Source organism: Simochromis diagramma, unplaced genomic scaffold (assembly GCF_900408965.1).
Source record: "Simochromis diagramma unplaced genomic scaffold, fSimDia1.1 OVJJ01000131.1, whole genome shotgun sequence".
NCBI lineage: Eukaryota > Metazoa > Chordata > Actinopteri > Cichliformes > Cichlidae > Simochromis > Simochromis diagramma.
Window position 1 is genome coordinate 2,403,947 of NW_024387200.1, and position 27,812 is coordinate 2,431,758.

At 37.7% G+C, this 27,812-nt stretch overlaps 1 protein-coding gene across 5 annotated transcripts in view; it reads left to right on the forward strand.

The window, feature by feature from the left end:
- taok3a (TAO kinase 3a) overlaps positions 1 to 27,812 on the forward strand; it is an 81,999-nt gene that overhangs the window by 34,405 nt on the left and 19,782 nt on the right. For all 5 annotated transcript variants that reach the window (XM_040050636.1, XM_040050635.1, XM_040050634.1 and 2 more), the window contains 10 exons: positions 9,313 to 9,426; positions 16,333 to 16,572; positions 19,010 to 19,081; positions 19,848 to 19,949; positions 20,585 to 20,630; positions 21,654 to 21,750; positions 22,237 to 22,350; positions 23,052 to 23,143; positions 23,339 to 23,432; positions 25,659 to 25,740. In XM_040050636.1, coding sequence (XP_039906570.1) covers positions 16,441 to 16,572; positions 19,010 to 19,081; positions 19,848 to 19,949; positions 20,585 to 20,630; positions 21,654 to 21,750; positions 22,237 to 22,350; positions 23,052 to 23,143; positions 23,339 to 23,432; positions 25,659 to 25,740 — 831 coding nt within the window. In that variant the 5' untranslated portion in view covers positions 9,313 to 9,426; positions 16,333 to 16,440. The remainder of the gene's footprint in view (positions 1 to 9,312; positions 9,427 to 16,332; positions 16,573 to 19,009; positions 19,082 to 19,847; positions 19,950 to 20,584; positions 20,631 to 21,653; positions 21,751 to 22,236; positions 22,351 to 23,051; positions 23,144 to 23,338; positions 23,433 to 25,658; positions 25,741 to 27,812) is intronic.

Below are 27,812 nucleotides of genomic sequence, written 5' to 3' on the forward strand. Positions count from 1 at the left end.
CCAGTGTGAGGTGAGTAGTTGTCAGATGTTCTGATTTAGAGTTTGTAGATAAAATATTTACATGGAAATATTTGATGTGGGATCCTCAGACAAACCGAATGTCTGACAAACATAAAAGTGCCATAAAGAAGTCAAGTACACTGATTTGCTGTGTGCCTACACTGGCCAAAAAGCATCACAACTATGAAATGAATGTCTGTCTAGGTGTAAAATATTTACAAGGCCATTGCATTATAGGAGCAGTCACCCTACCCTCATAGCAGTCACAAATTTTGGTCCTAATTTTCCATTCCTCTGAATGTTATGTTATCCACTTGTAGAAATGTGAATATACTACCTGAGCTCTCACACATATTTTCTGATACTTTAATAAGTTTTTATTACCATATTGAGATCAGATTTTCTGTGTATATTTTTCCTCATTAACTGGAAAATTAACTATTGAACTCTAGATTATCTATGCAGATATTTCACAGTATGACATAGTTAACGTTTAAAACTATCAAGATAACAGTGGTGACTGCAGCTGTCAGATAAAAAAACAAGTAAAAATCCTGTGCTGCAGTTTACATTTAGAAATATGTTTTATTCTGTTGGGAATTAAAAATAAAAACAGAACTTCTAACTCTTGCTTGGATTTTTTTTTAAAGCAGCTGGGGTGGTTCTTTACTTTTTTGGTGCAAACTTTAGAATTGTTCAGTTGGGATTGAATAAGTTTAAAACCAGAAATCTGTTCAGAACAAAACCTGTTCCAATGAAAATGGTGGTCTCACCACCTTCCATATATTTCTGAGAGAGAGGCAACATTTTAAATTGCCAATTAAATGCATTAAATTGCTGTTCTTGTTTTCATTAATACAGCTTCAATACTGTGCTGCCCACCAAACTGGTAATATGCCCAGAACAAATTGCATCTTCCTTTGCAACATAGGATGGCCATCTTTCTAGGGATGTGCGCATGTAGAGTTGTGGTCACAAGTCTACACACACACACCATATAGATGAATGTCATGGTAATTTGGCCGTTCAGTGATTTTTTTTATTTTATTTTCTTTTTTTAATTAATTAATTTTTTTACATTTTTTTTTTTTTATTGAACTGCTCTCTGTCTTGTTATTTTTGCAATTGATATATAACCAAATATTAGTGGGGGTATGTGTTTGAGGCTGTATATATTCAAAATTGTTTATTAATTTATTTTATTTAAAGGCATTAAAGATGTATGCTGAACAATCATTCCATCATGGAAAAAGGAGCAGTTCAATAAAATAATTACAAACCAAAATTATCATGTATGTTAACTTGTGACCACTGCTATAGGTTACAGGGAACTGCACATCATGTGGAATTCTTTGTTGTGCTTGAATGTTTGTTGTGACAAGCCAAAACTAACCAGATCAAATGTATGCACTGTAACAAAAACAACCACTAAACATTTAAAGAATTTGCTTCAGAGACTCTGCTACTTAAGGCTGATATGCATTGTTGACAGTTGTTGTACTAAGTGTATAGTGGACTGCAGAAGGCTCAAAGTAAAGGGAGACTTGGCCTACTCTCATCACAAGTGGAACAGCATCTCATTCCCTGTTTTGAATAATTTGGAGCTTTTGTAGTTAAATGCTTTCTTCTCCTGCTCGTCATCTCTACTTCTTTCTTTGTTGTGTGTGTGGTTGTAACCTGTTGATCCTACAGCTCCCAGCCAGACGTGCCCACAGATAAACCTCCTGCTCTTCACCTTTTACTTTCTCTTATGTGCAAAATTGGCTGGGAGGGACTGTTGAATAATTTAGCAGCCTGGTGATGGGGCTCTGTGACACTGCTCTTAGTGTGTTTACTTGTTTCATTGTGTGTGTGTGTGTGTGTGTGTGTGTCTGTGTTTGTATTTATTTAGGGAGGAGGGGTTTGGAAAAAGACAGTGTGTGAGAGAGACTGTGAGTTTGGGGAAAAAAACAAGACAGTAGACCACACACACTATTGACAGGGTTGGAAGAAAATGTTCAGCTGAAAAGGCACTAGCACAGATAGTTGCCAGAGAGGATGAATGGCTTTAATGAGAAAACTCCAGGCTTTGCTCTAGAGGGACAGACACACAGACCGACCCCTCTGTATTCATGGGATTTCTCTGAAAAAGCTTTCACAGTGAATGAAGGATGGTCTTTGTGCAGCAGAATGAGTGTGACCAGTGCTGTGCGTATGTTTGTGTGCCTGCATATGTGTGAGTATGCCTAGCTTTCATTACCATTTTCAGACAAGTGCACATGTGTCCAACGCACCAGGTATGCTGGCAATGCATTAATTGGGGGATGTTTTAGATACCACACAGGTTGGCTACTTCATTACCTCAGTACAAATGAAAATCACTCGTATAGAGAGGCTTGGGTACTGTGAATTTGCTTTACAAGACTCCAAATTAGGATAAAATACTTTTGTAGCTTCTTTGATGGAAAAATGTTTCAAAGCAACTCAGAATAATCTCCTCTGAACGTTTAGGTCTTGGAAAGAACATTTCAAAGATGATCCTTGTATATGCTGAGACTTATGTTAGATTATCTGTGTGATTTGATTTTGCTGGCATTATCTTTCACTGTGCCGAGATGGATAGAAGCAGTTTTTCCAGTGCAAACAATCAGAAGTAATGACTTTATTTTTAGCAAACCAACATTTCTATCTTCACAGAACTCTTTTTGTCTTGCATTTACTTTTTTATTCCAATACACATTGTCAAACAGAAATTAAACTTTTTTTTAAATTTAAGATTTAAATTTACATGGAATTAAATGCAAAATGTTTCTATCTGAAAATCTTTTTATTTTTCATTCAGTTACTTTAGAAATGAATTAACTGTTTGTTTATTGAAATTTTCATCACTACTCTCTCCACGTCTTAGATTAGATTAAGTTTTTAGGCCTCTCAAGTCTAAGAGGCCCAAAGCCAAAGATATAATAGGCCTCCAAATCATTCTCATGTGTGAAGGCTTTTATGTGTCTTGGTTGTGCTTGTTCCATTCTCATTACATAACACTCTGTAGGTCTACATAATTGAAAATGGCTTTTCTACATCAATGTGGAGATTAAAATTGCCATTGACCTACAAAGCTGTAAGACACAAAAGGGCCGTCCTCCTCTGCTTTGTCACAAGTGTGCATTGTGTAACTTGGGACTATTGAGAGCCGTTCTACTGTAATAGACATTGCGAGTAACATTAGGGCCATTGTTGCTGGAGGTGCCCCTGAATCCGAATTTTTAAAATTATTGAAATTGCAATAATTGCAGGCTTATATAAAGTACAATATGCCTCTTTCAGAGGCAGGATTTCAACTTCAGTATTGTGTAAGAGCATAAACATAAATGAAGCAATGGAATAAATTTCATAGCATTCGTTGCTAGTAGATAACTAAAGTCTTAGGTTCTGTTCTGACCAATTCTGCTTAAATAGAGGGACTGGGTAACACTATGGTAATATTGGATGAACCAGGACCTTATTTTGGTTACAGTGAATTGGCATGTCTTGGCACTTTATGGTTGATTACAGTAACTTAATCACCCCTTTCGGCATGTACTTCACAGTAGCTGCAGCAATGTGCTGGTAACATTATCTCTTATACACTAGACTCACTCAAAACACTGGACCCACGTCACACACAATTTACACATACTTGCGCTTTGACCTTTTGGAAGATATGGGTATCAGCCTTCAATTTCACTTCACTAAGAGTACAGCACAGAGTCTGACGCTTTGAAGCATTGTCTTTCAGGGACTTTCATGGCTGTTTTGAAAATGCATTTTAACAGTGAATATCTTTAAAGGCTGAAAGAATTTAAGATTATCAACATGTGTTAATGACAGTAGTGACCGGGAACATTTGGGTGGCATTATTTTACAATTAGAGATTTATTTAAGTTTTTCTGTCTTGAATGATCAAAAAAGCTGTCTGGAGACACAGTATTGCGCACTTTATACACCACCATTAGTGACCCAGTGACATTATCTTCTGTCTAAATGCTGGTTCTTAAACCTGTGTTTGCTATGTATTCTGGCAGTGCATTTGCAAGAACAAAAGTTTTTGAATCCTTTACCATTTGGAATAACCAGTTTTTGGCATTGATTACTAACAAAATATAGTGAACCCAAGCTGTTTTGATGAGAAATCATCTTTGTAAAATATGGGTTTGGCTTATTTATTGGATGACTTGATTGACAAGCTCTCTTCAGGTCATGGCACAGCGGCCATTGGTAAACAAGACATTTGTCTCTCTTGTGCTCTCTTTTTCTTTAAATCATCGTGTTGTTCATTTGCTTTTGAGTTTTTGGGTAATTGTCTTGCATCACTCACCTTCTCTGATGTTTTAGGGTCATGGACTGCTCCCCTGACATTTTTTTTTGTAAAATTTCTTGATTCAGATTTGAATTAAAAGTTTCTTCAGTTATTGCAAAGCATCCAGGCCTTGGGGTAGCAAGCCATGATATTGGCCTCCACTATGTTTCACAGCTGGAATACAGTTTTGTTGTTGAGCGATGCCTTTTTGCCCCCCTCTAAATAGTTTAAATCATCTGACTGCAGAATATCATCCACAAGTGTTGTGGAACATCCAGCTGATATTATTTGAAGTATACTTTAAAAATGTTTTCATCTTGCGCTTCTGTTAACACCATTCTTATTTAGTGTTTGTGTTACAGGGAACATGAATCCTTTGTTTTTTGTTGGGGGTTTTTTTTTTGTGAGGGTTTTTGGCCAGTCAAATCAAGACTTCTGCAGATGTTTTTCCCCTATCCTTGCATCCTTATTTTACATTATGTGAATTTTCAGGGTAATCAGTGATAGGAAGCGTAACAACACTTCTTCTTTTTTTCCCTCCCCCTCACACAGTAGTAAACAGACACTCTTACCTAGAGCTGACAAATGCCACAGAGCCTTTTCTAGCTCTATGCACGATTTTTAAAATGCTTCCTGTGAAAGTTATGGCGATCCAGACATAGTTTTTTTATAGAGTGGGGACTTAGTTTTTTCCCTTTTTTCTTTAAGGATGTGATTACTGACCAAAAGTCTTCCACATTTTTTTTTTTTCCATTCACACAATGGAAACCCCCCAAAAACAAACAAACAAAAAAACATTCTGCTGATAAAGCATTTGTTGTCTCTGCATTAGTTTAAGTCACGATCGTAGGCACACTAGCTCATCTCTAATCTGTACTTCATCCCCACGATGCTTAAGTGAGATAGAAATGTAGAGGTCCATCAAAGTAATCTGTGCAGAGTTCATCATAAGTCATCTAAAGCACAAATAAAGTACCCACTGTAAGGTTCTGAGCTGTTGTTGCTTTAAGGCAACAAGAGCGAATCACTTCAAATAAACTAATGAGTAAGAATTGGCCCAGGGTTTAGGTCGGTGGATGGGCCACTTATTTGTCTAGTATTTGTCCCTCAATCCACCAACGCCTACATTTATGTTGGCATTAGGCTTAAAACTAATCTGAGAAGGTAACAGTCTTGTGTGCGTGTGTGCGTTTGTATGCATGCATGTCTCAGTAGTGCCACTAAGCTCTTGAGATGAGAGCTGCCCTGAAGTCTCCAAATCCTGCTTTACAGCATAAACTATGTATGTGTATGTGTGTATTCTTCACTGTGTGAAAATGAGTCACTGCTATAAAAATCCACACCATGCCACCCTGGCAGAATAATCAGAACATAATGTTTAGTTTCTTTCTATCTCGCTGGATTAGTTTATTTTCATCCGGGAAGAATTTTTCGTGTTGTTGAAATAGCCTCGTATTTTGGTTGCCTCGGCTTTATTTAAAGCGGTGTGTCACTATGGGACATGATTTTAAGCACAACTCCAAAATGACTCATCAAAAACCCACCTCAGTCATCCTCAGCCACACTGGGAGTCATTGATTACATTTGTAAACTTTGAGTATTAGTGTCATTCATTTACATTGAGGAAAATCAACACTCAAAAAAGAAGGATGAACTATTAAACTAGCCTAACTGGTTTTTAGTGCTCCAATTATGCACATAATTCAAAAGTTGGCTACTGAGACCATTTCTCGTGCTTTCAGTTCTTAGATTGCACAAAATTCCCCAGGTTTCCATGAAGGAAGTGATGTCATTGTTTATAACGTCTACAATCAGTTTTGTGACATTTTGTTTTTACATCTAAAAACTGAAACTAAAAGGGGATTAAAGTTGGACAAAGTCCATGTTTGACACCCTGACATCTCACTTGATGAATTGTTTGGCCAATCCCCTTGAAAGCAGTTTTTCTTTTTTTTGTTTTATTTTTTCTTTTTTTCAACCAAAAACAAGAAATGCAATGATAGGCGGTTGAAGCAGTTTTTGTTGGCCAAGTTGTGTCTTGGAAATTGACAACATGTGACTCAAGATTTCTGATTCATATCACAGTGTGTCATAACAGGAGGAACAGAAAGTAAGAGATGGATTTCAGGATTTTGATTTCTAGGCAATACACTAATGAAGTTTATGAAAGAATGTTAACATAGAATGTCAGAGATGGTGTTATGCATGTTTTTTCAGAGCATACTTTACCTTAATTCTTCTGAACTTGGAATAAGAAGTAATTTGATTAGTATTTCACTCATTTATGTTTGTACATGGTGAGCATGGACTAGTTAAGAGCCTTAAAATCAGAAACTTTTCACATGGGCTGTCCCACTCTTTAACTTATCTTCTACAAACCCACAATATCCCTAACCCTTTTTTTTTTTAACTTTACTGTTTAAGTCATGACCACATGCTCTGTGCCTTAGTCTCAGCCATTTTTCAGTTTTGTTTTTTTTTCTTTGTTAAAGCACATTTCATCATGTCATGCTGCAGCTGGCCCGCTAACCTTTATAACCTTCTCTTTTCCTCCAACACCACAACTCACATGTATGCACACACACTGAATGCTCTGAAACATTTGGTTGGCATTGCGGCAGTATGTTTCTAAGTCACCAGGCCAGGAGACATTCAGTTTAACTTTCATTTTTTTTTATTTAATATGACCTCTTTTCTGTTTCATTCACATAAAATGTGTAAAGGACCAGTATTTACAAAATCGCCTTAAGACTTGATTATGTTCGCTTGTGACAACATGGTTTATCTATTGTAACTCATTCTGCTGATTTATTCTTCATTTTTGTACTGTACATAAAAAAATTCATGTTTTTTATTCAAATGAAGTATCTTTACAGTCTGCATGCATTTTCTGTGTTTATACCTCTAACCCTTAATCCATTAACTAATTGCTCAGTTAACAGATAATTAATCAGCAATCCAATTTGATAAAAGATTGTTTCAATGAAATTATGACAATTTGTACAGCCATGTCACATAATTAACTGAACAAGATTTTGACTCATTTCAAATTAGTGTATTTTAAAAGCCCTTTATATAGCTCACACAGTACATCAGTGTAAAATGTATTATTTTATTTCAAAGTGAAGACAATCGAAACCTCTTTAAAACACCCACAATGCTGCCTTTATGTTCTTATCAGTCCATCAAATAAAATTGACCTCATCAAGAACTCGAAGACTCAAATAAAAGATGCAAATAAACCTGTACTGTTATACTTATTCCCACTACATAGACTGTACATCTTTTTCTTTTCATTGTTGCTTGGTCATAAATGCCAAGCCGGGTGGAGTAAGCGAGGAGGAGGAGGAGAAGTGCAGCCACAACTTTCCCAGAGGCTCATGCAAGCGTCAGTTGTGTTATAAATCATTCAGGGACACTCAGAAGGGGCACAATACATTTTTATCTCTCTTCTCTCATCTCTGAATCCCCTCTCCCTGTTTTATTATTGAATGTGGTTCCTTTGAGCGTCCAATCTGCCACTCGGCACCATCAAAAAGAGAGAGGAGGAAGTAGTGGGGGTTAACCAATAAGACACAGAGAGAGAGAGAAGGGTAAAAATGGCTGTAATGTGGGAGGCGGAGGAGATGAGGAAAGGACTCATTCCAGTTTGATTAGACACAGGAATTCGGTTGCTCAAACAAAAAGGTCACAGTGTCATTTGTGTCCTAAATAACAGATCTACTGTAAATCTTGATTGTCCGAGACAACAATTGATTTTTATTGTGTGCCCGTCTCAAAACGATTATGTAGTTGTGGGTGAGGTTGGATTCACTGGTAGTTGATGCTGTTCCACCTGCTTGTCAGAACGAAATAAAGGCCAGTAGCTGACAGCGCTCTGCTGTCAGAACAACTCTCTCAGATTTGATGTGTATGTGTGAATCGACTATATGTGTAATACTGTGTGTGTACGTGGATGAAAACAAAATATTATGCTTGCTTGTGGGTGTGCTTGCAAAAGCTTGTGTCCATAAGCAAAGTATGTAGTGTCCTTGAACTCATGTATTTGAAAGAAGATGCATTTGTCTGCAAAATAGGAAGCACTTCTTCATATAAAATGCTCGGATATCTAGCCTGAGATGTTGTCAGCTGACTGTAGTCTGGCATAGACCTCGAGCTCCCTGTGAAAATGGCCAAGTGGGTGTAGAAAATCACTCAACATGAACATGGTTTTTGTATCTGTCATTCTGCTTAAAGGTAGACTGTGGATACATGAAGATGGTGCCTGTATTTTTACTGCTGCACTGAATAAAGTTATACCAATGAGCATTTTAAGGCAAAAAACATCTTACGCCCGCCTTTTAGAGAAAATGTACACACATTACATTTCCGCTAAATTTTCTGTTTTTGTTATGGAAATTACATTGCCATCTTTCCCGAAACTGAGAACATAATAAGTATCTATCACTAAAAAGATTTTCATTGGCTGTTGAGTCATTTCACCATCTGCTGTTATCAGATGTGTCATGCTATTTCAGTTCCAGAGTGCACCTATGACAAGGTTACAGTTATAATTTAGTGTATCTCATATATATGCTGTTGACCTGATGAATCAATCAATGGAAATTAAATTTTTACATGACACTTTTGATTATTTACGCTCGGTGATGATTTAGTGACCTTTGTTACCGTACACTCTGTGAGCACTACACCTATGGCTGTAAAGAATTCCTTATGGTTCTTACTGGTAAATATTACTTTCCTCCTTTCTTGTTTTATGAGCCAATGAACAACCCTTTGGTACTCTAGGGTAAGGAAGATGATATAAAATGTAGTTCAGATGCTTGTTGAGACTGTAAAATGTTGTGAAATGGGGAAAAAATACTAAATGGTTGACAAAGTAGGCACTTTCAGAGTGAAGCTAATGATATGAGATCAAATTGATAATCATAGTGTCTAAAATATCCCACCCAAAATTTTGTTTATTTTTGCTTTTTCTTTTCTTTTTTAAATCCCAGGAGCAGTGTTCCACCAGTCATGAGGGCATCTGAAAAAATGCAACACTGGATTTAAACCGAGAAGAGAGAGGGAAGACAGGCTAGACCTACACACCCCTCAACACATTTCTACAGGTAGGTTATGTATTTGACTCTCTGAGGCTGTTTGATGTATTGTTTTTGCATATTATGACGATCTGTCTATGAGCAGTTTTTTATTTTTTGTTTTATTTTATTTTTAATACAATGAATTCATTTGTGTGTCAGAAATCCCCTTCATGTTACAGTTAAGACAGACGACACAGGGATCAGCCAAAAGCAAACTGGGTCAATATTGAAAGCTTCTGCCCTGCTGGCTCTCTGATGTACTTAACAGCCAATCACCTCTCTTTCACACTGATTTGCAAGAATTTTTCCTCAGGTTGTGACATGCAAAAAAACTTTCTTGCCTGGACCAGTTTTGAAGTTAACAGCAGTTTAAATTAAAATGAAAGTTCATGTTATGTCACAGCTACATCACTGTTCTTTTTTTCTATAGTCATGGTGATTGTGTTTTTGAAGTGACTCGGATTAAGTACTGCAGTTGAATTTGGTGGACAAGGGTTGCATTAAAAGGAACGTTTTTGTTTTGTTTACTTTGTTATACCACAGTTGTTTTCAGTTTTCCATAGAAAGTCATTTTGCTCGGGCACCACTAAGCTGTAGCAATTGAAGAACTTGAGGTTTGTCTGTGGTTTGCAGTCTTTTATGAATTAGGCAAAAATGTAAATCCTTCTGCCAACTTGTCATCTTTACACAGAGAGCCCACAGCCATCATTGGAATCAGTGAAAAGGAAAGCGCGCGTGTGTGAGTGAGTGTACATTCTGTGCCGTAGGCAAAACTTGCTGCTGAGTCACACCCTGATTGGGGAGGAAAAAAGCTTGTGGGGATTGGGTGTGGTAGAGAGGAATGATTTTGGTTACAGAACGCCTCTCTAGGCAAGGATAAAGACTTATTTGAAATGTCTCGACTTCCCCTCACTGTCAGTTTTGTGAGCTCAAGGGCAAAGAATCTGTTAAGTTCACACTTTAGAGAGCTGCTTCACAATCAGGTCCATAAGACAGGTCACAAATACTGCTTAAAAATGTAACTGGCAAGGTGTCGAGGATGAAACGGAGTGAACTTTTGACTTTAGCTGCAAATGTTTCATGTCTTCACTTTCTTCATAGGAAAACAGGGGCTCACATAGCCTGAAGTGATTCTGCCACCTGATTAAATGTTAATGCCCTTAGCAGCTTTGTGTCATGGCTTCATATGAGAATGGAAATCTATCTGTCAAAGAAATGAAAGGGTTTTTTGTGTTTATTTTATATAATATGCCTAACTCTTCATGCTTCCTGCATACGTCCTCATGAGTGTGGCTACCATTTGAAAGAAGATGAATTAACTGTGAACAGAGACAGACTGCAACAATAATTTAGGCCTCAAATTTCACTCCATTCCAGGCCACTCTGTTCAACAAACCAACAGACTGCTAATCTTGCATGATAACCCCATGTGTCAGAATATTAGATTCTGTTTGACTGAATATCATGCCCATAATAAATTTAATTTGATGGGTTATTTGTAGTACACAGATAAGAGCTACAAACTGCAAAATCTGTCCTTAAAAACAAACAAAAAAATAACCCTTGAGCTTAAACTGAAAGCTCCAATAATACTGATATACCTGTTTTTGACAGTCCTGACACCTATTTCTTCAAATACGTTATCTATCCTTTTTATTATTGCTCTCTCCACCAATCCTTTATTAATTGATGTTATGTAATGGTGGGTGATTTGTCTAATATTATGCATATAGAAGCAGGTAGACTTTGCTTCCTTTGATGAGAGAAGGGTGCAGGTTGCATGTGTGCATCTTTGTGGAGTCTACAAAATTGCAGAAAGATAATGCACTTAATAGTTGATGGTGGCAGTTTGCTTGATGCTTGCATTTGGAGTTTTATCTACTTGTTCCTGATTTTAATATCATTGCTCAACCTCAGGACAGGTCAAAATGACCCTCAGGCTTGTGCTTCAGTGGGGACTCCACCACTGCCTGTGCTTTAGAGTCATCAGTTCACTACATCTGCCTGAACTCAGTGGCCAGGCAGCAGTCTGGAGAATTACCATTCAAATTAAGCTATTATACTATTGAGGTTGTGCCAGATATATGTAGTCTATCCTTAAATGGCCATTTGTGTTGATTCAGAACATACACTTCACAGACTTTCCACAATAAGAGAGTGTTATCACATCTGTAGCTTTAATTTGGCTTGTCATCACTATACAACCTTGGATTGTGCATTTAAGTAGGCTTTTATATTATTCATACAATAACAAGGTTGACCCATTTTATGCCATGCAGAGGCATAACACACACACACACACACATGCATGCACATGTCACATACACAAATGCCGTATCCTCCAAGGACCTTCTCCTACTCCGGTGAGATGTGAGGCTCTATCTGCGCACACTACTACACTAATACACACTACTAAGGCTCTAAGCCCGCTTTCTATAATGTCATGATAGGAGTTGAGAGAACTGGATTATTACGTAATTCTTATTCTTGCACTCTCACACACATACCCACCATAGGACTAGCCTCAGTGTACAGTTTGTTGGATTTTCTGCTTCTTTTTTTTTTTTTCCCGTTTCTGATTAGAGCTGGTGATTTGAATCCCAGTAAGAATTCCCACAGTCGGTCTAATTCCTGTTCCTGTCTAAAGCTGGGAGGAGGGCCAGTAAGCTGCTAAACCCCCCTGGCTATACAGAAACATATGGGCAACTGTGTGCTCTCATTGATGTATTGGTGCAGATACATGCTTGTGTGCAGTACCCTGTTTATCCATGTGTAAACATAAACATACACACATTAGTGCATACCTGCATTTGTGATGTAAATGTACACAAACAACCTCAGAAGCATGTACTTCATTTGTGCACACATGACTTTAGATAGACGTGAACCTACTGTAAATGACTGCATGCAAAGAAAATGTTCTTCTTTCTCCAAGCTTGTCTTTTTCAGGCAATTATTGATACTGTCATTTATTGATTATTATTGAAACGGTCTTAGAAACCTTTTTAATAACTCCTGTACAATACAGTGGGTTTCAGAATTAGTTTACTCACCTTTTGCACAGAAGACACTCAATATTTCTGTGAAGCTGTCGTCTGTTTTCATTTATCAATAATATCAATTATACAAAACAATTCTGTTTCCTCTTTTCTCTTATCTGTCTATGTGGTAGCCCAGTTAATTCTTATGCCCTTGCACAGTCTATTATTCAGGTATTGTTTAAAAGAATATAATCATTAAAAAAATAAAGAATACACATCCTGTATTGAAAACCTTTCTAAATGCTCAATTTGAACAGTATTGGCTTTCTGGACCATTTTATGGTATGTAGCTTATTTTCATATAACTGGCCAAGAATTTACATTGCGGTGTCCCATTTAAATACTTGCAGTGCCGCAGATGGTATAGAGCCATATCTATCAGCTTGAGTGGTCCTTAAGAACACGTTGGCACATCAATTAGTGATAGCAATGCTAAGAGGGGGCCTAAGGGTATTATGGATATGCTTTGTTTCTGCATGTATGTTTCTTGTATATGCCTAATGTTAAACTCCCATAAATACTTTTTGATTGTGTTTACTGACATTAGAATAGAATGTGTTGTTGGTGTAGTGTATCAAGATACAAGCACTGTTGTTGTTTTAAACTTTTTCTTTTTTTTTTTTTTAACAAATATGTGTGCTAGAAAGATAATACATTACATTTGTAAATATCATGACAGGATTTTTACTGGTAATACCTGATAAAAGCTTGTCAATGCTAACCCCTGCCTGGAAACGGTATGTTTTGAATTTTTTGGGACCAAACACTGCCAATTCATGTATGAACTCACTATCAAGAATTTTAGTGGAAAATCCTTCTAATTGCTCTTCAAAACATGTTAAATTCTCCAGTGAAGCTGTGTTTGTGTAAGTACTAGTCAAATTAGCATAAATCACATAATCTCTTTTGCACATAATTTGTATTTATGATGTATAGCTTATTGTATATAGCAAATCCGGTAGCCTAATTACCCACCTGCGCCTCACACACATCCCATTTACACACTAGGTGTACATTATTTCTGCACATGCAAAAAGATTCACACCTACGCATATGTATAGTGTCATTCTTTGAAAATGTGGCTATGAGTATGTTGTAAAAAATTTACTCACACAAGCATTTAATCTGTCTAAGCCATTTGCCTAATCAGCTCTCTCAGAACAATGCCATTCATAGATCCTTAACACACACACACACACACACACACACACACACACACACACACACACACACAGACACACACACACACAGAGCAAACTGTCCAAACACTGGGCTTTGCTGGGCTAGTAACAGCTTTACAAAGCCCCCTGAGTTACAACCTGTTGTTGCCACATTGCATCACTTCACACATTTCGGGAGACTGGAGGAGGAAGAATGGAAAAGAACGAGAGAAGGAGGTGTTCAGTCTCTGGAGTGATCACATGAATTCGGTGTTCATTTGCTTCATTTTTGTCTCTTAGAACAATCTCCTGACTGTTTCCATCTTTGTGGCTTAGATCAGCTTTCAGAGTTCGGGTAAAGCCCACTTACCCTGGACTTTTTTTCTCCCCCCTCTCATTTTTGTTACCCTGTACCAAGTAATGAATGCATCATAGTGAGGGTATGTACATGTATATCTGTACTTATGTGCACTATATGCTGTGGGTGTGGGGAGAAAGGTGAGATGGAGGTTGTGTCAGCCTTTTTTTTTTTTTTTCCCTTTTCTAGTAGTTATGTTAGAGCGCTTAAGCAGGAGAGATGAGAGAAAGACGGGGCTGATGCAACCAGGAGACACACAGACAAATGTTTCAGAGTCACTAACACAGACATGGACACACACAGGTTCATATTGTAGGTGCACTTAGGAAAAAACAAATTAAATACTTACTGCTGTATATATGTGTTTATGTAAGAATAAACATTGCACACACATGCATCCAGATATAAGGCGATGTATGCAAGTTTCTTAAACTGATTTATATTCTTTTATTGCACTTTTATGTTGGAATAAATATAACATACACATTAATAAAATAGTACTAATGTTTAATTTACAACCCACATTATTGAAAAAGCTCATTGATTGGATATTTGATGAGATCACAAAGAGCTTCGAGCTGTTTAACCAAGTTTTTACTGAACCATTATGCACCAGTAACTGTGCGTAGTATAAGTTTGTGTACAAACAGCTACACTGCTATATTATACACACTTCATCAACTGTAAGATTTTTATTATAGTCATGAAGAAGCCATATTAGGGTTTTGTTTCTGAGAAAAAAAACCCTCTATGACCAATAGATGCCTTAAACTAATTTGTAAACCTGCATGTATGATCTCTCACCTTATACAGGCTGATAAACTGGAACCATGGCCGTTGTTTATGTGTAAATCTGTGGCTACTTACAAGAATGTTGTGGAGCATTCTTCAAGAGAAGCCAGGGCTAAATGCCATGAAATTGATTTTAGTCAAGCTACAGCACAACTGATTTACCCAAAGCTGAGATGTTACGGCAGCTTTTTAAATGGCAGCAGGCTGTCACAGTGCTCCAGGAGACCTTTCTATATGCAGAAGTTCATAAGAAGCAGCATGTGTGTCATTGTGGTTTTCTTCATCATTATTTCTAACATTCACTGAAATAGACTGTGGGCAGTGTCACTGTATATTTTGATTTATATTTAGATTTTGGAATATGAAGCACAGCAACAAGTCTTTTTGCTGCAAACCACTCACTTTACTTACTTTGATATTTCAAAAGTCTTTAAAACTTACTTATGTCCAAGCTCATATCCTTTACATTGAATTGGGTAGTGTCATCAGCCCAGTATATCTGTGGAAAAACTTATCAAGAGTAGCACAAGAAGCTGACAGTAGCTTCCTGGTTACATCAAGTGGACAGTTTAAAGTACAATAAAAGCTGTTATTTAGCTTTTTGTGGCCATGTGTTTGGGAAAAAAAATCCATGTTTCTCAAACGAAATTCCAATAACCAAAACATACACGAAGCCTAGTGACACATATTTCTGTCCATATTCAAAACCCCAAGGCTGGAATCATTATGCGTCTGGTGCTATGGCACAGAGGGCTCAGGACTTTGCCTTTAAGACTGATATTTTTGGAGTGGGTGCAATGGCTTAGATCCCTTTAAGAGCAGAGGATTAGGATGATGCTGATGCTTAGTGTCTTGGCCTGGGTGCCTGTGTGTCTTGCTGCCTCTGCCTGTATGTCAGCTTTCTCTGTGTGGGGCTGGCCTTTGGAGCCAGATTTACTTGCTGCATCTGGCTGATGTGCACACAGATTTCATGGTAGAAAGAAAGAGAGAGGGAGAGAATGAGAGACACTGGTATCAGAGAGATGCTGTGCGCCTGCGTGCATGGGTGTGAATGTGTGTTGCATGTTCAACGAAGCTAACTGGAGCAGGGTGTCCAGGATGCATACACGCTTGATGGCCTGGCTGCAGCCTTGTGATACAAAACAGTCAGCATTAGTGTGTTTGTGTGTGTGTGCGCGGGCACTATGTCCATGTGTGGAAATGATGCATCAGTGACTCAACTTCTGCTGTCAAACATGTGCGTGTGACTGTGTATGTAAGTGTGACTGTGTGTGATGAGCAGCAGGACTAGACTGCTATCGTCGTCATTATTAGCAAACATTTTTTTATTAATTTTTTTCCTGTCTTATCACCTATCAGCTGTCAATGAGAAGCACTAATGAAAATACTCAAAGATGCCCTGCATATTGCACATGAAATAAGGATATTCTGTGTCTGGATGTTCACAAGTATCAACAACCATCCTTGGGTGTAAATGCATCTAATTTTAGCATATATGCTAGGAAACAAATGTGTTGTTATCCAGTGCACGGCAGTAAATATCAGCCTAATAGTCTATTCTCTTGACCTTTCTTTTTCCCAGGTCTAGCTGGCCAATGCCGGACCCGTCGTGGATATTTGGTGGTGGTAGTAGCAGAAGTAGCGTGTATGTGAGTGCGGTCCCTGGCGCCTAGCCCATGTCCAGCACATAATGCCGTCGTCCACACGGAAAGGAGTACCGAAGGACCCCGAGTTGGCTGACCTCTTCTTCAAAGATGACCCAGAGGACGTTTTCTGTGACCTGCATGAGATCGGCCATGGCAGCTTTGGGGCCGTCTACTTTGTAAGTATCAGTTCACAATTATGGTAACTCTGGCTTTCAAAGGCCTTGAAGTAAATTAGAAATTATTCTTTTTGAGATAGATTTAAAGCACTTAATTTGAGTTTTGCAGCTTTAGCGATACAGATCTGAAAGAACAGCAAAAGTGGTTGGATCATTTAAGAAGTTGCATAAAGCACTTCTAACATTATATATTGCAGTTTATCATTGTTATTAGCTAGTTACATACGCACATACTTACACTTCCTGCTGAATAAAGGAATATGTATGCTGTAAATGTAGTGCACCACATTATGGCTCTTTGAAAGCAGTTAAGTGGAGACAGATCCTCTCGCAGCACTTTTTCTGTTTCTTATTAATCTCATCATCACTAATTACTCATCAAGCTTTGATATTAAAGCTGCATGGAGGAGGGAATGAAAAGCATCCTGTATTCTCCTTTTTCTCCTCCTTTCTCCCTTTTCCTCCAGATGCAGGACTAGGGGCGATAAGCCTCCTCCCTGCCTTGCAAGACAGCTGTTCTGTTGATATATAAATACAAAGTAGTAGTCAATGAAGGGGGAGGATTTTCTTGACTGCCAGGGCTTTACTATCCCATGTCATGTACACGTACACACGACCAGTACATCAGTAGTAGTCCTAGTACCCATGTCCGTCTGGCTGACAATCTCCAGTGTGTGTCTAAATCCTGCCCTGATGTCAGTCTTGTGCTCACTGACACACTTGCACTACCCCTATTACAACAGTGCTTGCTGTCAGCAAGGGCAGTTTTTGTAAATGTTGTTAATAGCTTTATTTTTTCAGTGATTGAACTAAGGATACATTATAATTAAAAAAAAAAAAGAAAGAAAAGTTTTTATTGTGTTATACAAAATCGATACATACGATACTCTAAAGTCATTGTCAATGTCAACTCATGTTTACAGCTTTACAAAAACTACTACTACTTACTCCTTTCATATATGCTAATTTATTATATCTTTTAAGAACAGTATTTATTTAAACATCACAATATTTTCTATTCAAAGCAGGTAAGGTTGTTTTTTTTTTATTGTTTTTTTTTTTTTTAACCCATTCTGATACACTCCAACCTGAAGACAGGTTAGTATGAATTTTTGCCTGAGAGATGAATCAGTACATCAGTGAGTCACTTGCTGTTATCTATTACTAATCGGAGCTAATCGGAGCTTCTCTCACCTGATTTTTAGAAAGTGGATACTCAAAGGACACCTTTTGTTTGTTTGTTTGTTTTCTTTTTGAAGTTAGTCTGAATCTGTATAAGTAATGACTATAGGAGAAAAAAATACAGTAGTTACCACAGTAAATGTGCATTGTCAAATACATAAATTCCCTAACTATAACTGTGACTGCTTTTGTACTTGTGTAAAGACAAACGAGTAACTCCCATTACAGAAGGAAACAAGGGGAAATTACCTCCTGAGAACACAGACCCAACACCAACAAGGGGTTCACACACACCCTGATAATAGTTGCTGAATTAAAGAGTTTGTAATTAGTAATACATTCCCTTCTAATGCAATTAGCAATACACTTAGCCTATTTAAATTTCTTAGTTTTGATTGATTTTTGTTTCCTCATATGTAATGCCATCTAGCTGCATCCTATCATAAGAGGAATGCATGCTCTTATGCATAAACTGACAGGCAATCATTGGGATCAAATTAATCTGAAAAAAAGTCAAATGGGAATACTCTCTTGCCTCCTGTTACTGTAATTCCATTTGAATCTCAACATGAATTTCCCATTCAATTGTAAGTGGGATGAAGCTCAGATAAGGGCTTAGGCTGAGCCACAGCCTAGCTGTCCCTGAGGCAAAGTGCCTCAGAGGTTAACACCATGGGTTTAACATGCACATGTAAATGTGGACAGATAACTCAAACAGTTAAAGTGGCTGTAGATAAACCTCACCTGATTTACGTTGTTCAGATGGATATTTATTTTAGATTAAAGTAAATATTTCGTTTTACTTGCACTTGGATGTTTTACATTAGATTGGTCCCTGAACTAATATGTACCACTGTCCAATAACAGGCTGCTATAGCTCGTGCTTTTTAGGTACAATACATGTTATGTTTTATTTTTTCTATAATTATAATATTTATGTAGTGACCTTTTGATGTTAACTTTCACATTTTAATAGAAGACCAAAGGTTACCCTGTGGGCATTAAGATCACTTTTGAGTCTGTATGTATGTTTATGTTGTAGAATGCCAATATAACTTTGTGGCTAGGGGACCAAAAAGGTACCCTAAAGGTACCGAAAACAAACAAAAAAATGACAAAAACAAACATGAGGCCTTGTTATATCCTGTGGGAGGTTTACTGTATTTGTCTTCGTGTGAGCTGTCTTTTCCTAAGCATTTAGACCTTGTGTTTAAAGACCTTAATAGAGTGTGATCTTTTCTATTTTCTCTCTCAGGCTCGGAACTCCTACTCCAACGAGGTGGTGGCCATCAAAAAGATGTCCTATAATGGCAAGCAGACTACTGAAGTAAGAAAATATACATGCTGGAAAATGTAGACATGGCACATACAATGTGAATGCTCCAGTTTTAGATGATTTTGTCTGTGGAACCATATCAGAAGGACCAAAAAAAGAAAAACCTCAAGTGAGCATTTGGTTAGGTTTGGTCAGATAACCTTTTTTTTTTTTTTTTTTTCTATGATGTGGGAGGTATAGCTCAGAATGCAAAAAGCAGCATTACATCATTTTCTGCTACTTCACACAGCTTGATGCTATGCTTGTGAAGTTGTGAGATGTCTCATGTGGTGGTTAGTTACTCTGAAGGAACAGAAATAATGTGAAAATAATGGAAGATAATTGCCCACACCAGATGCAAAGCTTGGAACAAACACGTGTCTACCTCAAGAAAACTGCTGGAAATGTTTAGGCAGAAGCATATTTCAGAAGGCATCCTATGGGATCACAGCTTGTACTTCGGCTGAACTCAAGCCCACATCTCAGTGGTTTAGTCAACTTGTATCTTTTTATAAAACAGTGAGTGATGGTTTTGTGTGAAGGCATTTGCAAGCTATTGTCAAACTTTTCCATACTAGTTGAAGTGGAGCCAGCTTTCAGTTTGTTTATTATTTATATTGGTGCAGTGCCTTTAAAGAAAACCTTTCTGTCAATAGACAATAGCGAGAGAGATACAGATGTAAAATATCTGTCACTGGTTAATGCATTGTATTTAAAGTCTTAGTTAAGTGTTAGTTTAATAGTACCTAAAGGCTGGAATCATTCTTTCCTTTTGCAGAAGTGGCAGGACATCATTAAGGAAGTCAAGTTTTTGGGACAGCTGCGACACCCAAACACAATTGAGTACAAAGGCTGCTACTTGAAAGACAACACTGCCTGGGTTTGTAGATCCTTTACTACATCCTCTTTTTTTTTTTTGTTCAAGTTCCTCATTTTTTTTTTTTTAAGTCTGGCAGGATACTTGATTTATCTTTCTCTCTTCTGCTCTCTCTCATTCTTTACTTACATTCTTTTGTTTTCATGTCCTGCTCAGTATGTTTTCCTACTGTGTACTTATGTTTCTTTGTGTACACTGATCAGCCACAACATCAAAACCGCCTACAGTGCACTGCCAAATCAACTCTGTCCCATTGGGGCTTCTGGTGTCTGTCATAAGAACATTGGCTGCAGATTGCTGGGTGGTGCTTCTGCGGGTTGTGCCTGCTCTGGTAGATCCCACTGATGTTTGACCAGTTTTGAATTTGCAGAGTTTAGAGGCTAGGGCTTGAGCTATTTCTACACACTGTCCTGTTACGCAAGACCTCTGCCATCAAGATAATAAGTGTTAGTCACTTCACTTTTCTGTTTGATTTTAATGTTGTGGCTAACTGTTGTACGCCCACTTCCTCTACATTCTTTAGACTAGGACTTTTCACAAACTTGACTTAAAGCTTTAATTAAAATTTATGACGGTGCTCATTCCATGTGAGTGATTAGTTTCCATTTTATTTGAGGTTTAACTATTTTCTCTTTCAGCTGGTGATGGAGTACTGTCTGGGCTCTGCATCAGATTTACTGGAGGGTATGTTTATCAGTGTTTGATATGCCAATACATTGAGATATTTTATAATGGCTTTTTTGTCAGTAACAGGGTGGAAGTGTTAACATTTTTTTTTTCCAGGAAGTCACTCCTGAAACTTTTGTAAACCCCAAACTTGTCAAAACAAAACTAATGAAAAGTAACTTTGGTCTTTTAGCTTGGTTGTGCACTGTAAAGTATGCCCTTTAGCTAATTTAAGCTGTTTTAGGAGCAGAAGTAGGCTATGACTGCTTGACCTTATTGAGGATTTTTTTTTTGGACTACCAAAAAATAAGGAACTGCCTGCTATCAGATAACTGCAGTTATCTTTAAAAACTTGTAAAACCTCATGTTCTCCAATTTTCTGTGATTATTTGGTTCATTTTGTGGGCCTAACTAAATATTTTCTGTGATTGTATGCTTAGGGGCACTCTCCCCATTTGCGTCCTTGGATACTGGAGCAAGATAATGTAATGTAAATGTGTAATCTGCTGTAATAGTACTACATTTTAAACCACTGTTTATCACAGATGGAAAACATATTTGTTTCTTAGATTTCAGCGCCTGGCAAAAAATATCTATATCACTTTTAAGAGCTTGAATTCCCTGAACTCCCCATCCTCTAACCACTCTTGAAGCTACTGACTTATTTTAAACACCCAAATACTCACTACTGACAGAGTACACAGTTGTGACAGTCGTTCCCAGACTGTTTTGGGGAGTTTAGCCTTTATATAAAAATTCTCAGTCGTAGTTCTGCAGTGACCTTTTGCCTTGGCACAATTTTTAGAACAGCAGGACTCAGGGTGCCAGCTTAGGAAACTCAACTGTTTACTGGGATTACTTTATTACTGCAGTGTGTGGACAGATCAGTACAGTTGGTCTTAATTATTAAAGCCATGATACTGTGCTTTCCAGAGCTGAGCACATGAAGTCTGCACTTCCACAATCTTGGATAGAAATAACTATTTGAATCATTCATGTTATTTCCGCTCAATCCATTCGTTGTACTTATTTCTTCCATAGTTCATAAAAAACCACTCCAAGAAATGGAAATTGCTGCCATTACCCATGGTGCCTTGCTAGGACTGGCTTACCTACATTCCCATAATATGATTCACAGGTGAGTCTATTTCTTTCCTTGCTTACAGGCAACATAGAGTGAAAACATGGAACATGATAACATAAGACAGTTACGTTCTTCATTTATTGCAGTGTTTACGAATTAAGTTGTAAAACATCATGTCTATACTTACTCACTCTTGGACATCACCTTCCCACCTTATTGCTGTACACAGTTGTATCTTTTAAGGTGGGAAGATATGATTGGCATCCAACAACCACATCAAATAAATCCGTTTTACTGTTCTGTATCATTTTAAGTTTCAAAGGGCATAGATTTAAAATGTCAAATCAAACATGACATCTTTAAATACCCAACACTGTTGTGTTGGTCAAAAGTGAATAAAAACTGGACTGGCTCATTGGAGGTAGGACTAACTTGGCACATATCAGTCACCTGGCACATATGCATAATATATAAGTGGAGCTAATGTGACTTTTTCTCTTTTCTGTCTTTGCTGTCTTCATGCTCTTTTCCCTTATCCAGAGATGTGAAAGCTGGTAATATCCTGCTGACTGAGCTGGGTCAAGTCAAACTGGCTGACTTTGGCTCCGCCTCCATTGCCTCACCTGCCAACTCCTTTGTGGGCACACCTTACTGGTCAGTACACACAAGACAAACATGGAACCTCATCTTCAGAGAAGGGAAGATTAAGTTTCTTCTTTATCTTGCACATGTTCAGTACAAATGAGCTATTTTATGTCTTTTTTTTCTGTTTTTCTGCCAATTTTATTTAGACATTGTTGTTGGCAGATGTTTGTTGTTCTAGAGTCATGCACCTAGATAGACACATAAACGTGAAAGCAGTTTAATATGTGGGCTATATGCCTAAACAAGCAAATAGCAGTTCTCATAAAATCCATTAGAAAGTTTATTCATTACATTGGAAGCAGTGACTAACATGACTAACATGCTGCATGTGCAACATGTTAGTCATTATTAATTCAGTTTGAGAAAGAACTGACAAGATTTTTTTTTTTTTTTTAATTCATATTGATAGTTTTCCGCAATTGGCTTTCAGTTGCTTATGCACTAAAATAAAATATTCACTCACATATTCACAGCAGCTTTAATGGTAAACAAAGGCATCCCATATACTGGTGGACTAGTTGTCATGCATACGAAAAATTGTCACACAAGTATAGAAACATATATTCCAAAAACTAAGCTGCTATCACAGCATACCAGAGTCTTTAAAAACTCTGAGAAGCTTAGAAGATTATAACATTTTCATGGATTTTTTCCATACTTGATAAAGTGTGTGCATACGCGTGTGTGCGTGTGTCTGCCTTTGTATTCAGGATGGCCCCAGAAGTGATCCTAGCCATGGACGAGGGCCAGTATGAAGGAAAAGTGGACATCTGGTCACTGGGGATCACTTGTATTGAACTGGGTGAGCAAACACCTACCCACTGGTCAAATAATACATTTATTGGCTCAGACTGAAATTCAGCAGACTTAAGCCGATTAAAAGTTATTTGTTTGTACTACTTATTTTTTAGACTTCAGCTTCTCCCTCATTCAAGGAGAAGCTGATGCGAAAATGTGCACACTGTATATGTTATTCTCACATCCTTTCTCATTTTAGCGGAACGTAAACCACCCTTGTTCAACATGAATGCCATGAGTGCCTTATATCACATTGCCCAGAACGACTCTCCCACACTGCAGTCCAATGAGTGGTAAGTTTTAGCACCTTGATGTTACAAAATTACCATACACCCAAAAAAATCCAGTATAACCACTGATATAATGCATCCAGTTAACCGTGAACATTAAAGTCCATTCCAGTCAGGGTTCAGCCAGAGTAAGACATCCCTGTGTTAATCTGCATGACCTGTGATCCCTGCGACAGGCCATGTGCAAGGGCACACTCTAAGTCTCTTATGTAATTACCTGGGAAACTGCTACCAAAGAAATACACTGCAGCTACCCACACCATTTCTGCTGAGCTTTAAGGCAGCATCTAAACAAAACAGCACGATTATTCTCCTGCTATTCCAAGTAATTTAACTCACACTTTAAGCTTGCCATACTAACATACAAATATGTTCCTCCATGCACGTATGAGGTGTTCTAAATATGGGAAAACAGCTTGCTTTATGCATTATTTTATGCAGCTTTCAGCCTCACAGCTCATGACTGCGGAAGCTAATAGATTCTCTAGGGAATGTCCTTTCAGACATCAAAAATTTTTTAGCAATTTAATTTAGGCCAGCAGGTTTTAAACAGCTCTTTGCTGTCTCTTTGCATCACCAATATATCCCACATTGTCAGACAAGACCAGCGGAGCTGCTAGATATTGTCATGAAATGTTTATGTCATCTAAAAAACTGAGAAACAGCATTTAAAACTGATATGCTTTTTTGTAAATTCAAGAAAAAAGCTTAAATGAATTACTGTTTAAAAACAAATCTCATCATAAAAGGTATACATTTTTTTTTATCTGGAGGACTATAAGAAGTGAAATCATTTATTCAATACACAGTTGGCTTAGTTAGTAGAATAATCCAAGCACTCTACATAAGCCACCATAGCTTAGCTTTTTATGTTTTTTATTCTCGGTTAATGAATAAATGCTATATAAGCTATATAATATTTTTATATCTTTATATTTATTGTATGAACAATGGGCTCAGTATTGGCTAGCACAATCTTGGTAGTAAAGGAATAATTTGGGAACAGAAGAAAAGCGGATACATATTCAGCAGCATGTATGAGCTGAGAACTAGGTGATCTCAATTAGCAAAAAATGCAAGACACTGGCAGGAATTTAGCAAAGGAACAAATATGCTACTGCTTCTCTGAGTTGCTGTAACCACAGCATGTGTGGTATGATTGTCATTGGGGAAATGGCACTCATCAAATATTAACCCTGTGCTTGATGTTCTCCCTGTAATTTACTCCTGTGTACTTCTGCCATGTTGTGACTGCCATGGTATGCATGTGATGTCCTAGGTATGCAGTGTCGTGCAGGAGTTCCTTGTAATATGTTGTGAAAATTTGTCTCTGTCACACAGCTCCTCAGGAGTAGCTGAATGCAACCGTTTACCTGTCTCATACTGTAGAACATGTGCATCAGTTCCACACAAGCGTTCATTAAATAACAATGTTTCTTTTTAAACCTTTAAGTAGGCACGAGTATTGTGAGCAGGTCATGAGAAACGTGAGGCAAGGCAGTTCTTTTAAGTTAAAACTTGCTGCCTATGACATCTGTTGTAAAATTAGTGTTGATTTCTAGTATCGTGCTTTAGGTGAGCGATTGTGTGGGACAGCACAGGGTTGTGGTATTTTTGGAGGAGCTCCAGGGGCCCGAGGCATTAGCAACATCCAGATGAGACAAGTAGAGACATTGGCTTCATACACAAACACAAGGCCAGACTGTGAACACATTAGCATGACCTACAAGACTAGGCATGGATCTATGCTAGCAACTGAGAGAGAAGTAGAGGTTGAGGGAGATCTCAGTCGTATACCCTCAGTGTGTATTTTAATAAACCTAAAGAGCATTCCAGTCTATTTTATCTTAACAACTCATAACAGCAAACAAAACATATGGTGGTATATCTACCATATCTGCTAGATTACCATGATTACATATTTAGACCACAGCTCCACTGGCCTATATTTTTATTGCTCCACATATTTACATAATCCATATATAGTTCCCATTCGGGGCTACACTAAGAGATTATGCAAGATTGTTCTACTTAAGTCACTGATATATTAAACACCAAAGAGCTGTGGATTGCTCCTCCTTGTACATTAGTCATTAATTGCCAAAAAGGACAGATGGCTTGGCTCTTTAGCTTGTCACTGTCATTTCTACTTAAGATTTTTCTAATTTTAAAAATATTAGTCCAAGAAGGACTATGACTGACTTCTTTCTCACTGTCCTCTTTACCTAGGTCTGACCTCTTTCGCAGCTTTGTTGACTATTGCCTGCTGAAAATTCCTCAGGACAGACCCTCGTCGGGGGAGCTGCTACGAGTGAGTGGGTTTCCTCAGTAATCTTTCTAGCTGTGACCTCACTTCCTGTCTCAGTCAGTCATGAGGATGAGTCACTCCCATCCACCCACGGCTCCCTAATACGCAAGCATATATACACTGTCTTCTTCAAGCACAGGAATCAAGCATCCTACTGAGATTTTTTTTTTTTATTCCCCCCGTTGCCTCACAGCCAAGGGATAAGACACAGGAAGACAATTGAGCTCCACAGAGCTGCATCTCATTACTTTTATTGTTGCGACATTTTATACGGTGTGATAAAATGAGTAGAAAGACAAAGAAAATAAATTTATTGTTTTGGACATAAATAATTGCATTTGAGTACTGATGTTGTGGAACCGCAATGGTTGTTTTACCCTAAAACTCATATATAATATAACTCATCTAACCCCTTAAAACGCAAAATGTTACTGTTGTCAAACACAGATAAAATAATCTCGTAAAACTTAACGCTTAAACCTGCAAGTTGTTGTTTTTTTTTTTTTTTAAAGCCATCCTGCCAGTGACAGCCCATATGTATCTCCAAAACCACAATGAGCATACACGCTGATAATCCATGCATGTCCATTGTGTTTCCCTGTGATTGAGGAGATGATCTTTTTGTTTGTGTGACCAACAGGTAATCCTATTGGTGCACTAAGAGTTTTAAGTTCTTGGTGATCACGCTCAGTGGTGTTGAAGCCCAAGCAGGACTTTTCACACCTGTCTCACTTTATGGAGGAAGGTGTGAGGTTAGGAAGTGGTTAACTAAAGGGATCTGGACTGTTGTCTGGATAGGATGGGGCTTTTGACTGGAATGCACTCTTCCAAGTACCCCTGACCCAAATCCTTACTGAAAAAACCATTAAAGAGGGATAAGTACCAAACAGACTTTGGATCAGTGTCCAAGGGCCTGCTTTATAGTGAAGGGCTTGGGGGTTGGGGTGTTAGTTTATGATTAATACCCCACTTTCTCTTCTGAGACGCACACAAATTTACTCTTCATTTTAGTGCAAGCACACACACACACACACACACACACACACACACACACACACACACACACACACACACACACACACACACACACACAGGCACACGCCCCTCCAAGCGCTTTAAAGGGAAAATCAGGTCACTAATCTGTGGGCCTTGAGCTACCAGTGTACTGGCTTCAGGTTAAATTCACTCTCTGTCCTTTAAAACCTCATTCAGAATAATGGTAATTACGAAAAATAAAAGAGTAACCATTCAGTGGCCTCAACCCCCCGTAAGTACACTTCGTTTAAACGAACATACTCACTTGAATAGTTGAAACTAACTCTGAGTTTTTCAGCTGTATAAATTTACTTACTAACCACAGATATTTACAGCACAACAGCAACTTCCCAGAGCATGAAAGGAAGTCTTCAAATTTAATTTTGTGTTTGACTAATCATCTAAAACTAATAGCATAATTGAGTTGCCCTAGTTTACAAGAAAAATCAGTTCCTTATATTTGAATGGATGGAATCATCTAAATGTTTGCTTTTTTGAATTCATGATTTCAATAACCGATTTATGAATGAGTATTTTGTGATTGTTTTCAATGCAACATGTAGCTTAGACTAAGCAGGAAATGATAAGGTTTGCAAAGATGTGTTGCGAGTAGCTGGTTAGATTACTTAGTCTACTAATTCTCACTTTGCCCAACTTGCAAAATTCCACTGACCTCAACCTGTTTTATCTTTTGTATGTGAAACAACATACAATATGATGTGTTCATGAAGTGTTTAATATTTTCAGAATTCCCTTTGTTTCCTGTTATTATGCTAAAATTTAACTAAATGACTGCTTGCTTCATCCATATACTTTCCTGCAAATATGAGATTTTTACTAGTGTGCTCATCTAATTATTTTCAAGAAAGCCAAAAAATTATAATCTCCCCAAAAATGTTGAACTATTATTTTAATACATCCAACATATTTGCCTTTTCCTTTAGTGGCTATTATTGCTATCAGTGTAGTAGATGTGGACTGGTCTAAAGTAGTAACGGTAGCCTGAAAAGTTAGTAATAGTATGTGTCAAAAACAAATTT